Here is a 15,964-nt window from a genome sequence, read left to right as displayed (position 1 = left end):
GTAAGCTTTATTATTATTATTATTGTTATTATTTCAAATCTGATTTTGATGTGGACATTAAAGACCTTGGATAATTCTCATTTTGTTTTCTAATAAATTTTCTCCTTTTTACTAATTACACAAGAGCAACAAACCAAACATTGGGGAGGAATATGAGACCTAGTGCAGCTGAAGTTGGGGATTCTAGCTCTGAGAAAGAGCCTAGATGTGGAATAAAGAACATCTTTACTATTTTGAGCGTTGGAATGTGTATGTCAACAAATGAGATTGATCAGGATATTCGTCTTGATCATGTTGTAGTAGTCTGGCCTACTCTTTTTGTGGTTTTGGGTGATACGGCGGTAAGTCACTGCTTGCATTTAAAATATCTGGCATTTTGAGGGAGTTTCCACAACCTAAATAATGTATGGAGTTGCATTAGCCAGGAGCTTGCATGGTGCATGCCATAGATTAAGGAAAGGAGGATGCGTTTCATATGAAGTAGACATTCTCAGCTGCTGTTTGAATTCTTCATTAAATTGCTGGAGATGGCATGCCTTCCTAACATTATGCACTCAATTTTAAAATTATTTGAGGAATGATCTGACGAAAGGAATGTAATGTATTAGTAGTGAATTAAAATTCAGATTTCCCTTGTTTCATTCCCTATGTGTCACACCCTTGATGGTTAGTAATATTGCTTAACAGTTGGTTGAAACTAACGCTGTACTTTAAAATCTGTAGTAATCCCTTTCTGGGGTAATTTGTTTTTAAATGAGAGACAAAAGGGATTCTTAATTTAAATGTTAGTAAGGAGAAGATGTGAGTTTTGCATAGAAGGCTAATGCTCTAATCACAGGTGTCAACTGTTCTATTTCTGTCTTATGTTCTGCAGCAAGATGTTCCCGCAGGGAAGCAGTGTATGACAATATTTTCAAAATTAAAAGCAGGCTTTAATTGTTCTGAATACATACAAATACGTACAAATATATAGAAAAAGCATATATATAGGAAAGTGGGCGAAAGAAGTATTAAAAACCAGATGCCAGGCTATTTCTTCTTTCCTTTATCCTACTCGCGTTAATGAATCATCTCAGAATAGCTTTAACCCAAACACAATTTATTTAAACTATTTTTTTCCAAACCAGTTTTTATGAAACATGCTTGTGTTGCCACCTGTGCTAGTCTTTTTAACTATTGGTAGACAAAGCAGTCTAGGTCACTCTGAAAGTGTTATCCAGAAAGGGCTGATCTCTGGCTGAGGATAGGGGCAGCGAGGGTGTTCGCCTTCTGCACTTCTCGGGCAATGGGGCTGCCTGAGAGCGTGTTCTTGTAAACCTCCTCCACACCTTTCAGGCCTGTTAGTGCTAAAAGGTTTCCCTTCAAGGATGGCTCTTAAATGTTTCAATACATTTATTCTGAAAAAATGATGGAGTGGCTTATTAGCATGGTAATGCCTCATCACTCGGCTAGTTTCTATTATACGAATTCATTGGTCTGGAGCTCAGTAAAATAAAATCTTCTGTAAAAGCAAATTAGGCAAGGCTGAAGATTTGAGATTTAATATTAGTATTGCAATGGCAGATCCTGTGCCCACCCCGGGAGGGTAGTCCTGTTGAATGAGACATTGTTATGCTTTTTCAAAGAGAACAGCCAACAGATTTCTCTCAACTTTTCTACAAATATTCTGTCAAAAGCTACAGGAACAACTGGCAGATTTGCATTTCTACTGAGGCTGAAGGTCTACAATGGGAAACTTAATTTTCTGGTCTAGGGAACAATGCTGCAGAAGGAATAAAATATTGAGAATTTGGTTTTAGAGTAGCGAAATAGGGTGAAGAAGTGAAAAAGACAAAAAAAAAAAAAAAAGTCCTATGTATTGAATTTTTCATCTGAAAGTTATAGCATCTTTGCCAAAAGCTATTGTACTTCTCAAGTGATACTAAAGAAATAATACTTTATCTGTCCCAGTACTTCACAAATTTTCTTAATACATGAATTAAATTGAGAATCACAGGGATCTGAGAGCGCTTTCTCTAAAGATTTTGACACTCACTTCAGTGTGATGAATAATTAAATTCGGCGGTGATTGTAGACAAGTATAATATTGAGGACAGTGGCTGTTTCAAAGATACTGCTGTTTCTGTTCTCAGAAGGGAAGCGTAATTCCACAGAGGATCTTCCAGATACTTTCAAAATTACACCTGGACTTATTAATCTTTTCTGGGATCTTGGCTTACGTTGGGGTTTTGTCAGTACCTCAGAGCTGAAATGCCTGTGTGTTACGAAAGCTGCTCTTGCTTAGAGCTCTCTGGCTAACGAAGTTATCCAGCAAATAAAATATTAATGCTGGGAGCTTGCTTTTGGCTGACATTCATGGTGTCACCGGTTTTTCCAAAGGGTGGGAATAGATGCTGATACTGTGATCCTGTGTTGACAGGCTGCTCCTTCAGTTGGAGATCTGTATGCTTCTCTAACTTTGAATCTTAAAGGAGTCAGTAGCATCGCATCTTGAGTGTCTGTCTGATTTTGAATAGGCGTGGAGAACAGGTCTGTGCAAAGAACCCACAAATTGGTGTGGTTATTTTGTAGAGCAGAATCATGCCTCCAGAATTGTTACAAGCACTTTATGTTCAAATTGTTTTTTTCTATGAGATACTGAAAATATCCCTTAGAGTAGTGTTGCAGTGTGTAAAATACTGACTGCATGTGAGGTTACCTTGAGTGTGTATGTTTTGCACGTCCTGTGTATGCTTTTAGGAGAGTTCAACGTGTGGTCTCCCTTGCTAACTTTACAACGTGAATATAATTCTTTAATTTCATCAACCTTTATAGCATTCTTAACGTGTAAGAAGGGGAAGGGAAAAAAAGCACTCTTTGTGTTATATATATATATGTATATATATGTACCCATTAAATCACATAATATACTTCAGTCACCAGTATTATAGGTAGCATGCATGTACTCTTGGCTTTTCCCAAACAGCGAGCGTGTCCACAATTCTTTACCTCTTTTAGTTACGAATCACTTGCGTTTTGTTCAATATCTACTATTTCTTTCATAATTTCTTAAGTTTGACATTTCTCATCTCGTGTATTTCTCTCCCTTTTCGCTTCTATCCCTGTAATAGTACTAGAGTTTCCCTCTTGCCCTCTAAGGGAATGCAGGCCTAAATTAGTGACCTGAATTGGCATTTGGACATGCTACTCTTCACAAAATAGAGGTAGTGGAAATAAGTAGTAGGAAATAAATACTTTGCTGTCATCTGTGTGTGTTAGTAGTATGGATATCCCTTTCATTTCCAGTATCGGTTATTGTATGAAGGTTCTCTTTTCTGAGTGATAGGATGGAATACATAAATGTATAGACATAAATAAATAAAGGGGTTTTTAATGTGTAAATATTAATTTGTGTACCACTTCTTCCTTTGTCACACTTTGCATGCATAATGTTATTGTTGTTACTTAGAAGTTAACATCAAACTTGCAGTTCTAACTGAAGGCTTGACCTTTACAAAATATACATTTTTTTTTTTGGCTTACAGGTGTAAAACAAAGGTGTACGCAGACAACCTTCCCACAACAAGTGTTGTCATTGTTTTTCACAATGAGGCTTGGAGCACACTTTTACGAACTGTTCATAGTGTGATAAACCGGTCACCGCGGCACATGCTGGAAGAAATTGTACTTGTCGATGATGCCAGTGAAAGAGGTAAGGACAAATGTTGATACCTTACAGATATTGTAGCTTGCAGTTCCTTTTACTTCAAAAATTGAAGCTGGCTTTCTACGGGCTTACCTCTGCTCAGCAAAACACTATAGTGAGGTGAGACGGGGTGGAGGGATGATAAGCCATGCCCATTCTCAGTTGTAGGGGAGTCATTCTGCTCTGAAAACTAATGCAAATTTATCTGTCTGTTATCTTTTCTGTTGGCATTGTAGAGTTTGTGGTTTCCAGTGGGTTTGTCCCATTTACAGCTTCCATGTTTTGCATTTGGACTTTTAACACATTCCTAAGGCTGGAGGGCATTGAAAACTTGAGTCACCGGATGAATAATAGCAAAGACAATTGTATTCTTCACACGTACCCAGATTTCCTATCAGTACCACCATCAAACTTGGTGCTCAGAGTGATCAATCTTGATTTTTCGGTTCGTGGGAAACTGCATTTCAGTTTCTAGGCTATGAGAGATTTCACTTTTCATCTGCAGCACTGGCTATTGAAAACTCCATGCAGAATAGAACTTTACATATGTTAATGAAATTAATGGACGAAACTTGAAGCTGATTTTCTTACAATAGCTTCATTTAGATTTTGCTTTTCAATTATTTTTGTAAATTCCAGTATAGTAGAAATGAAACGAATGTTCTAGACGTTACTTGATAGTTCATCTTGTTTTATAGTTGTTTTGTTTCTTGATTGATTTTTCTCGGGGTGGACTATAAAGTGTAACTTGAGGGATATTGTTTTCTTGTGTTAACATATGGGAATGAGAGGGTATTATGTCTTTCTTATCGAAAGTATTTCTAAATTTATATGTTAAAGCCATCGTTTTCAAATAAATTTCCATGTTAGACCCCTAGAAAAATCTCGGCAGCCACCAGTTATAGGCTGTTACCTGTATCAGCAATAATTCCCCTGCCTTCGTTGGAGAACTTCGAGGTGTTTTGCACCCCATATGCTGACATCTCAGCTTGATGCTTCTGATTCCGATACTGCAAAATCCATGTTCTGCTTATTATGTTAATTGCAACTTTATAAAAAGATGGGTGACTGTCTGAACACGTGTCCAAATGATCTATGTATGAAAAGAGGCACTGGATTGCAGGTCATACGGTCTGAGTAGCATTATGGTGCATGGATTGCAATAGTTAATGAGGGTTTTAGTGCATGTTTAGCTGAAGAACTTAATAAATTAGGAAGAATTTATGGGCTGGAGTTTGGCACTTCTTACCTGATATACTTTCTACTATGAGTTTCTTCTTCAGGTTGCATTTATTTAAGTATGTACGATGCCTTAGCATATTGACTGACCTATTCCAGGCCACGTAGCTCTAGAGTCGAACTGGTTGTGGAGCTGAGCAAAGAAAGATCATACCAGTTAACTGACCTGTGACCAAACTGTTTACCTAAGGAGCTCATACACTCAGGTTGTGTTTGCACTTGTATTAGCACATGTTCCTTTCTTCTCACTCACACTCACTCTTGGTCTCTCACCTGATACTAACTTTAACCTCTTTAGCCAATATCAGTGCCATTTGGAAAAAGGAGCAGGGGCCTGTAAAGCAATTGCAATCTGGTGGAAGGAGAGGAATGCCCATGCAAAGGGCAAGGTACCCCATGAATGTGTTCCGGATGAGATGAGAGTTGTGATTAGCTTTTTTTAGAAAGGTCAAATTTCCACTGTTTTCATTTGTGGGAAATTTGCAACCATGCCCTTCAATTTCTTGTAGTTAATCAACCCTTATGTAAAAGTTCTAGATTTCTTCGCTTCTAATACATGTGAAACTGCTCACCTCTCTTAGTTGTTCCTGGGGAACAATCCTATTTTTAACACAGATGCAGATATTTGGATTCTGAGTACCCACATCAGGTTATTGCAAAGGTGTAGATTTCCTTAATAAAATAGAGGTTGCACATTTGTTTTGATTGGTAAGCTTTTGTGTACAGATTTTTATTTTTATTTTTTTGCTAGGAAAACAAAGCTTATTGCAAGTCTGCTCTGTTTCATTTTTCTAGAGTCCTTGGCAGTTGATTCAGATCACCGCTAATGATTAATTGTGACAGGTCAGCTTTCAATGTGATCTAGAAATAGAATAAGCTAATATTCAAATAATGTAGGGAAATATTTCTAATGTTTTGAATCTTCAATTTCTTTTTAAAAATAAAATCAAATGGCTTTATCATAGGACTAGTTATGTCGTCATTATGAAGTAGAATTATAGTCCACTTAAAAATATGTGTGGCTTTTTAAAGATATATTTTCTGTTTCTGGTTTGAGGTAGGTAATAAAATTAAGGTAGCTGTATTCTAAACTGAAAGCCATAACATTTTAGATTTTCTTCTTGTTGGTATTATTGAATGCATTCTTATATTTAGTTTTGAAGGCTGTGATCACTCAGGCATCTTTTACTTGTAGTTATTTTCATCAGTTACTTGAAAGCTGTTTTTTTATGCTTTGTTTTCCAAAAACTTATGTTTCCAGTAAACGTGCTTTTACATTAAACAGAACTGAAGGGTGTGATGCCTGAAAATATGAAGGCTTTAGCATATGCTACTTAAGTATTCTGTTTGTGTTGAATTAAAACAGCAGACTTTTTTTTTTTTGCAGAAAAATAAAATGTTCAGCCTGAGTAGTGTATTTTGAATTCCAGCATCAGAGTGGATTTAATTGGAATAAAGTAAGCATTCAGTCTGCCTGAAGCACACTTTGTACCTGCCAGTGTCATGCTCTTAGAAGAGTGAATTTACATAATATCACACACTTATTTACACTGCAAAGAAAAGCTTTGGAGAAACAAGGCATGACTCTAACATTTCTTCTCTAGTTACTGATCAGGTTTGCATGTTTTGTTTTCAAATGTTAATCTGTTAGCTACTTCATAAAAGAAGGTTAAAGGAAGAAATCAGAATTAGTCAGGACTTCGAACTAGGTCAAGCATCGAATGGCCAAGTGTGGTAGGCAGATCACTTCAGGACAGAATATACCCAAAGAAGTTAGTTATACAGATGCATGTCAAAACAATATATATAAAACTCAGTTTCTGAAAGTAATGACTTCCTAAACAATTCACATTTCTTATATATGTATTTGCATGGTTATATATAGTAAATCTGTATTTTATTGCAGCTTAATAAAAATGCTTTGAAACTTAATGTTTCATTTCTAATAATGCAAGTGCGACTCAGGAATAGAATTGTCCAGTTATTTTTCAACTTACACGCTTACTTGACTTTTACTGGATGTATTTGAAAGTTTATGAAAGGAATAACCAGCAGAAAGAGTTAAATGAAAGCTATTTCTCTGAAAATATATGAATTGTTATGGAAGTAGAAGGCTTTTTTCTTTTTTTTTCAAGTTTTATCAGAATTATCAGAATTTTGCTCTCTGAAGTGCGTGAGGCAATGCTAAAAACTTACTTAGACACTCAGCTGGCACTGAAAGGCCACTTTCAAACATCTGACACTGTCATGCATAAAACTTTTCATTTAAGCATTTAACATAGGATTTAGTATAAATATAGCCAGTTGCTTTGCATGGAAAATAATCTCTAAAGCTTAATTCTGGCATTTCTAGTAGGCCAAACTGTTACATGCATTAAAAGACTCTAAATACTTTTTTGATAAGCAAAAAAAAAAAAAAAAAAAAAAAGAAAAACAAACAAAAACAAGTCTTCCCTTAAAAGAAACTTATCAGTTTAAATGGGTGATCTTATTAACAGAACTGCTTTGAACAAGGTGCTAGTTCATAATCTTTCTATGGACATGGGTAAAAATTGGGCATGGACTGTTCTTAAACCTATTTCCACCATAGTTAGTACGCTTCACACATTTTCCTGATTGCTTTTGAAAGAAAATTTTCTGAGAAGTACTTGAAAGGATTAATAAAAGCATTAAATACTTCTGCTCTACAGAAAAAAATGTAGGTAGGACTGAAGACTTTTATATGCATTGTGTTGAGCATGACTTCCAGTGGTGTAATTAAAACATTTTTTTTTCATGCTTGTTCTTGATTGACAGCAGTTGTATTGCTGAAATCTCTCTCTTCCTCCTGGCAGAATGTTACCATTGTTCCGTTAATGTAACTGTGTTCAAGGACCAATGTCACAGCTCATACTCATTCATCTTCAAGCCGAGACTGTTTTAAAATATGCAGTACTACACCTGAGGTGTGCAGAGGAACATGTAGATCTCTGTGACTTGGTGAGGTTAGCACAGAGAGAAAAGCTTCACCTTTGTATTCAGTGCAATCACGGAGGCCATACACATTAAGCTACAAACATTACCATGATGCTAGTTCTTTTAAACAGGGGACTTTGGAAAGCTGTGTAATAAACAGGTGAGGCTATATTTGCTGCAGACTCAGTCAACCAAATGCACTCTGCTAAACCCCTGAAGGCCTGCAAAATTTTCAGGCAAGAAAATTGGTTTGTACTACTAACCATTTGTTTGTGACTGTGCTAATATGCACAACAAAAATTAACTCGTTTTGAGTTTCTCTGGAAACAAACATTTAAGATCTATCAAACTGTTAGGCTCTTTCAGCACAGTTCAGCTTCCAAGATGTGTCACAACTTATTTCTGTGGGTTTTACTGACAGCCCAAGAATGCAGAGTTAAAAATGAGGGGGGAATTAGCTTGTTCAACCAGAGCAATAGTAAGGAATGGTAATCACCCTCAGGTCAGCTCTGCCTCTTGAGATTTACAAGACAGCCACTAAGAGTTCATGCCATGCTTCTTTCCCTGTGGTGTCATACATTTTCTTGCAAGAGGGACTTATTCTTAGATTAAATCCTACTATAGGCTGTGCGCTGTTGTACAACTCTTGTGTGCTTTGAGCGTATCGTGTAATACATTCAGTAGCTGTGTTTATAAGAGTATTTATTTTGCCTTTATGATTACTGATTTCAAATCTGTACTATGTTATTACACAAGCTGATGTGACAAGCTTATATAAACATACACAATATCAATTGCGTCAGTTGCATTCACTCTCAATTGTTCTTCATTTAGTGTTACATTTTTTTGTGATGGACGAAGGCCGTACTAAGTGATTGGAAAGTTTGTTAATTGTCATCTGTTTGTACTGAAACTAATTATGAGTATAGGCATTTGGTAGTCATTAGTTTTGGTATCATACTTTGATTAACTTGATCATCAAATAAGCAGGTTTGTTTGTGATACAGGTGTTATTTTACATAAAGCTGATTATGTCTATTTTTGGTTTTGGGTGTTATAGTGATAACTTAATAAGAAAGATCTTAGCCAGACAAATGTAGAGAAATCAGAATTGAAAAATGGATTTGGTCAGGTTTTAAACTCTGCTTGCAAAGAAATTATCTGTAAGTTACATTACTGTAGGAGTTAATTCATTCTGTTCAGCTAGTCAGCTCATTATCATTACTTTCATAGCAGATAATTATATGCCCAAGAATGTTTATGCATAGGTTTTTGAAAGTAAGAGTCATATCTACTCCATAATAAAATCTTGTCTTATCTCATCAAGTTTCTATGTAAGCATCCTACACTCTTCATTTTTGTTTCCCTAATGAAGAAATGTAGAGGAGAAGGAAGAACTTCTCCTCTAGCAAGAGAAACACAGAGGTGTAAAAGGGCATAGTATGAAATGAAGAATAAGCAGTAGAGGAAACTAGCTGAGAAAAGAGGAAAGAGGTAGAAAAGCAAGGAATTATCTTTTAATTCAAGTCTCCTCACCAAACACAAAAGCTGTATTTTGTAACTGAGAGTTTCCACGCATTTGATCCTTCTTTGCAGACTTTTTGAAAAGACCACTGGAGAGTTATGTGAAAAAATTAAAAGTTCCTGTTCATGTGATTCGAATGGAACAGCGTTCTGGATTGATCAGAGCCAGATTAAAGGGGGCTGCTGCTTCTAAAGGCCAGGTCATCACCTTCTTAGATGCTCATTGTGAATGTACGGTAGGCTGGCTTGAACCTCTGCTGGCAAGGATCAAAGCTGACAGGTAATTATCTATTGGTCCGTGTTCTTCTTATTTAAGGTTGTTGAGAAGTTTCTAAGTATTACGATGTAGCCTACAAGGAAGGCATCTACTTTCTGAAGGGATAGATAAGTACTGTACTTCTCATTGGTGTAAGGATAAAAGGCTAAGTCAGTACAGTTTTTAAAAAGTAAATAATTTAAAATTAAACCTATATTAGAATGCACAAGAGAGCTGAGTAAGAATGGGGTTAAGAGCTGAGGAATTAGAGCTCTTCTGCCTGATCTCCTTCATGAAATTGGGAAGATATCCTTAAGAAATAAATGGAGCCCTTATCTCAAAAATAAATAAGGTAAACAAGAACGGTCAAATTTTACTGTTTTCAGGTTTTCCGTGTGATTTCTTTATTTTGTAATATATTCATGTTGTGGATTACTTGTCAATGGGTGGATTTCTATGATATGACTTTGGTCCTCAAGGTTGTGTTTTCCAAAGTTAGAAAAAGAGTAGTTACTGGACTCACACTGACGTACACTGCACTAACATAGCTTTGTATTTCTAAAGTCTATACTCACAACACTTACGTCCATGTTAGCATGATGGAAACTGTATTCAGAGTTTTGAGAAAAAAAAAATAGAATTGGTTTGCTTTATAAAACAGTCATATATCTGAGCAGTAATTCTGTAGTTGCAGACTAGTCTGTTAATAAGCAGTATATTAAGTAGGCTGGCTGCTAAGCACAGTGTTACAGATCTGTTTTGTTCTTGGGGCTATAGGTGAAAATCACTTACATGCTAACGTTATGAAATGCAACATTATGACAAAGTTGCAGCTAATGAATCTGTACAGAATTGTGCAAAGACACAATGGTAACCTTTAAGTTGTTATCATCAGTAGAATTTTTTGTCAGACACTGTAAATTATTGTTCCAATTCCTGCAAATAACCCAACAAAATAAAACCTTTGAATTTAGTTTCAATCCTTGAATCTTTATTGAGCTTTCCGTGAGAGGAAGCCTGCTTGAGGACAGTTATTTAAGTGTCTTTAAGATGATTAGAATTATTATCTCTGAGTATATGCCTTAATGATGTCAGGACAGTGAACAAGGAAACCTCTTCCTTGCTGCAGCAGCTATACTTTGTTAGTGATGGCCATCGTCTCTTAGTCCTGATGGCATGTTGGAGTACTTCCCCTGGGCTAATGTCAGCATCTTAATTTCAAAATGTTACTTCAAAAATTTACTTTGAGCACTTAAATAGAAAATAAAATCTCTTCTCTTTTACATTCAATTACTGCGTGACATTGAGATATGCTATGATCACATTTTCCATCTGCAGGAGGATGATTATTTATTACTGATAATAGTTCAAATACTGTTTAAAAAAAAAAAAGTAGTAGTGCCAAAATTGGGTCAGAAAAAGACATTTTATTATTTCTAATTAGCAAGATAGAGCTTGATATCTTTTGTGGTAACAGTCTGAGTGCATGTTGAGTAAGGTTGTTAAAAGATAGCATTTGAAATTTTAAACTCTGTACTTGTTAAAAATGGAAAATAACATTTATTTCTTTTTTCCTAACACTTGAATTAATAAGATTTGGTTCTTTCCTCTTTCTAGGAGAACAGTAGTGTGTCCCATCATCGACGTAATTAGCGATGACACCTTTGAATACATGGCAGGTTCTGATATGACCTATGGTGGGTTCAACTGGAAGTTGAATTTTCGTTGGTATCCAGTTCCTCAGAGAGAGATGGATCGACGGAAAGGAGATCGAACCCTTCCTGTTAGGTAATGATTAAATTGGGTGAAATGTTCACCTGGTGTTTACACGTCTTTTCTAGGTTACTCTTGTCTATAAGTAATTAATGAATTGCATTGTAGCATTATTTTGGTCTGTGTGAAGAAATAGCACAAAGATTATTTTACATGGATTAGTTGCTGGTAACTTCTGGAAACAGGGAAGGAAGCTAGCAGTATGTCACTGTGGAAATATTTCTGTGTGTTATGCTAGTTACCAGCTAGCTGCTAGCTCTTTGCTAGTTTTTATAGGATGCACAGATTTTTACTGAAGCATGCCTCATTTTTATTTTTTGTTCTAAGAAAGTAAACACTATTTTGAATATGAGTCATTTTTTTTGCGTGTGTGTATATATATATTTCTGTGTGCATACATAAACTTAATGTCTTCAAAATGCATGGATGGGAGGCAAATTTATTTTAGCATGTCATGTAGATGTTATAACGAATATAATGAGAAACGCAGGTAAGTTGTCTGTAATATGTACTCTTTAACAATCCCAAATGTACATTTTTCTGGCCTTACCTTTCTGAAAAGAAAGATACTAACGAAAAAGGTGAGGATGTGGTTCAGTATTATTGTTTATTTGTTTTTCCATTATGGAGATTGAAATTGAGGGGTTAAGAAGTTAAGCACATTCTCAGGATGGTGCTTAAAGGAGTATTATTTTCCAGTATCCATTTTAGGGAAAAAACGCACAGGTTTTTAGTTAAAGACTGTTACCACTCTAGCTTATATATTACATTTTTCCAGGAAAAGCTTAAAGTGTTTCAGAAAAATGGTTGGTCATTAAAAAAGAAAAAAGTTGGAAAAACAGTTTGTAGACATGAAATACAAAATTATATCAACAGATGAATTTGTAGTTCGTTGTTTGTTTGTTTTTTTTAAGTGAATTTGGGAGGTGTTGCTGTGAGAAACTAGGTGTTGCTAGTTAGGAGAAACTAGCACAGTCTTACTTTACTTCCTACCAGTAAGGAAGTTGTGAAGAAAATCTGGTTGTAACTCCGATTGTACAATTTTCTTGTGTTAAGCAATAATAGTGAAAGCAAGCAGGCCACTTCACGGCCTTTTGTAATTTTTCAAGAGTAGTTGACAGAAGTACAAATTTCCTGTAAGAAACTTTTCCCTTTTATGAGAGTTACCATCATTGGAGGCAGAAGTCTCCTTTTCCAGGAACGGTAGCAGCTTACTGGGGCTGTTTCTCTATACAGAGTCAAACCTAAGTGAGAAAACAAGAACAACTGTCACTAGCTGTTCCTCCTCTGGAAAATTTTGAGCTAGCAAATGCATCAATGGTAACTGAATTTGGACAGAAACCTACTGAGAAGGAACAAATTACCTACTGGAGAAATAAAAAGCCATTTTGTCAGTGTAAGCATGAAATGTATTTAATTATGTCTTCATAGTGACTGATGCTTATTTTTTTTTTTTTTTTTTTTGTCTTTCTTTCAGGACACCAACAATGGCAGGAGGTCTTTTTTCAATAGACAGAGATTACTTTCAGGAAATTGGAACATATGATGCTGGAATGGATATTTGGGGTGGAGAAAACTTAGAAATTTCTTTCAGGGTAGGTAAAAATTCATCTCTGTTCAGTGTTTTATTACTTTCAGGGCATCTCGAGTTCTGCAAAATACAGATATGATGCCTGCAACATGGTTCTTTCATTTTGCTGTTAGTGGTATGCTTCTGTCAAGTTCCTCCAGTGGAGATGGGCAAAAACTGTACCCATCAGTGAGGAAAAATGTATGATGAGCAGTTGAAAGGCTTATGACAGAAATGGAATCAGAGTGTTCATCCTGAATAAATACATGTGCTTTTTTTTCAAGAAGGAATTCACTTAGAAAATCCACTTGGCAAGCATAAGTTAAGAATAATATTGTCAGTGATGTTTAGCACATCAGTGCAGCAGCTTTGTTATTCTCTTCTCGTTGTGCTCTACCTTAGTGATTTCATGTTTTCATTTGGATGTGGACCTAACCGCTGTTGTTTCACTTTCATTGCTACCAAATAGAACTGTTTCCTTTTGTTTTGCTTGTCATCTCAGAGTATATAGATAGGCACTTCTGTAAAAGTTTCTGAATCTGCCATTTCTGAATCTGAGGTCCAAAATAAAACTGAAAATACTTTCCAAGTAAAATTTTTCAGAATGTATCTTCTTTTTACATGGAGACTCTATTTTATTGTAGACAGCGTGGACAAATTACTACCTGTTGCTTCCCTGTGATTCATGCGAGCCTTTTCCTTCCTTTGCTGTCAGCTTGCCCAGTTCTCTAAAGTAATTCCATGCTGTGAGGCCTGATAAACTATTTCTTATGCTGTCCTACTCACACTTGTGAGCATTCTTACCTGTGGAGCAGGAAACAGACTTATTTTTCCTCTTCCATGCAGTATGTATATGTTTTAGACGTTACCTAATATTTCTCCAATTTGAACAAAAGCAAATAATTACAATTTTAAATATCTATCTTTTATCCACTTGCAGCTATGCAGTAACTGTTCTTTCACTTTCAGATTTGGCAGTGTGGTGGCACTTTGGAAATTGTAACTTGTTCACATGTTGGGCATGTGTTCAGAAAAGCAACACCGTACACTTTTCCAGGAGGTACGGGGCAAATAATCAACAAAAATAACAGACGGCTTGCAGAAGTTTGGATGGATGAATTCAAAAACTTTTTTTATATCATTTCCCCAGGTGAGAAAACCCTTGGTTATGAGAAATAATCTATTAAGAATTTAAGAGAATTACTACTGGGAAAGAACATGAGTATTATGAGCATTTAGATAAAAATGTTATCGCTTTGAAGTTTGTAAGACAAAGCTCATGTAAGATGTACAAAAAGGAAGACCTTAATTAAAAAATAATTTTGTTAGCCTAACCAGAGATGTGCCCTGAAGTCTTTGAAGTCTTTTTTTTTTTTTTATTTTTTAAATATGAACATGACTTATGAATGAGCTTCCTGTGCAAGGGAATTAAAGCTCAGTAGAACGTCAAAGAGTTCAATTGTGGTGCTGAAAGCTAGCCATCCGAATGCATCTCATAATGTGCTGGTGTTTGGCCTCTGGCTTCTGTGTTGTAGGCATTCGAGGCTGAATCGATCAGAAATGATTTAAGTGAATTGCTGTAGCAGGAGTGGCAAAACTTAACGTCATTTGCTTGGTAGCGTTTGCGCTTCGCTATCCAGAGCATAGGATAGTTGCCAATATATTTGACTGTGGTGTTATTTATGATGTTTCTGGAAAATGGATGTTAACAAAACATGAAAATGGAATATATGAAAGCAGATTTCCCATAAACTCAAACTTTGTGCAAAGAAAGTTTCAGTAAAGGAAAGGAAGCCTGGGAAATACTGAATTATTACCTTCCTCTACACGTTATATTTTGTTGTTTAGAAAGCCAGCAAACGAGAGACAAACTTTGGGGAGCAGCAGACACCCATAACTACCTGAGATATGTAGAGACTTTCCACTTCAAACACTATGCAGTAGTTTTATATGCTGAATCTGCTTTTCAAATAAGTACTTCTAAAAACTAGTATTGCCTTACGACTTGCTTATTAAACCTGCATAAATGTTGAAATTTAAAACCTATAATACCATGTAGCATGAGTCTGAACAATGTCAAATTTAGATTACAGGTTTTGAGAATACTCGTGAGAACAAATGACCATGCTTCTCTATACTGTTTTTTTTCTTAAGAGAACACGTTACTTAAGACATGTAAGATTTTTTTTTTTAAATAATAATAAAAAATAATCTTGGTACTACTCAAAGCCTTTGAGGTGAAATCAAAAGCTTAATAGTTTATGATTACCGCCCTGTGTTTTTATTAATGAAGCATTATGAGTTCAAACATCACGTGTATAAATATATGGTTGAGGTAAGTTGTATATAAGTAGCTGCAATTATTTTTGGCTAAGATTGCCTTTATAGATCCATGTCAAGCTAGATTTTTGGATGTACTAAGCAGCTAGGAACACCTGACTATAAAAATAAGCTCTTGAAAACAAGCCTGAATTACTCAACACGGTGGTAAGGCTGTGTTACTTTATATATATATAACCTTTGTAGTGCTCCCATTTCATGTGGTAACCATAAGCTACAAAAGGAAGTTAGTGTTTTCGTTTTGTAGAATTACTGTTTTGATAGGGCTTGCTTTCATGGGTTTGCAGCATTGTGGAATATAAATGCATCCTCCTGTTGGAGAAAAGGAGCGTAAGAATTTCACTTAGAAAATCAGTAAAAGTTGAAACGGGGAAAGTAACTTCAGCAATTAGCTGTAATTGCACTGTACATTCTCTTCCCTTTTGAAAGATGCACGTCTGCATAGGTTGTTGTATGCTAATAGCCTGGACATTCGTGGATATGGATGTTTTCTTGCCAAGAGCTCTAAGCTGCTCTTACAGCATCTGCACCTGCCAACTGGCGCACAGTCTCATCTGTGTACCCATATCCATACTGATGCTGTGCTAAAGTTTGATGCTAGAATTTCCAAGTGTTTTAAGAA

The 15,964-nt window shown here is 35.8% G+C and overlaps 1 protein-coding gene across 4 annotated transcripts in view; it reads left to right on the top strand.

Annotated features, from left to right (window-relative positions):
• Positions 1-15,964, top strand: part of GALNT1 (polypeptide N-acetylgalactosaminyltransferase 1) — an 81,188-nt gene that overhangs the window by 53,540 nt on the left and 11,684 nt on the right. For all 4 annotated transcript variants that reach the window (XM_068671129.1, XM_068671128.1, XM_068671127.1 and 1 more), the window contains 5 exons: positions 3,525-3,691; positions 9,476-9,683; positions 11,277-11,447; positions 12,910-13,027; positions 13,972-14,152. In XM_068671129.1, coding sequence (XP_068527230.1) covers positions 3,525-3,691; positions 9,476-9,683; positions 11,277-11,447; positions 12,910-13,027; positions 13,972-14,152 — 845 coding nt within the window. The remainder of the gene's footprint in view (positions 1-3,524; positions 3,692-9,475; positions 9,684-11,276; positions 11,448-12,909; positions 13,028-13,971; positions 14,153-15,964) is intronic.

Source organism: Anas acuta, chromosome 2, assembly GCF_963932015.1.
Source record: "Anas acuta chromosome 2, bAnaAcu1.1, whole genome shotgun sequence".
NCBI lineage: Eukaryota > Metazoa > Chordata > Aves > Anseriformes > Anatidae > Anas > Anas acuta.
The sequence above is the reverse complement of the archived record's forward strand: the minus strand, read 5'-3'. Positions and strand labels throughout refer to the sequence as shown.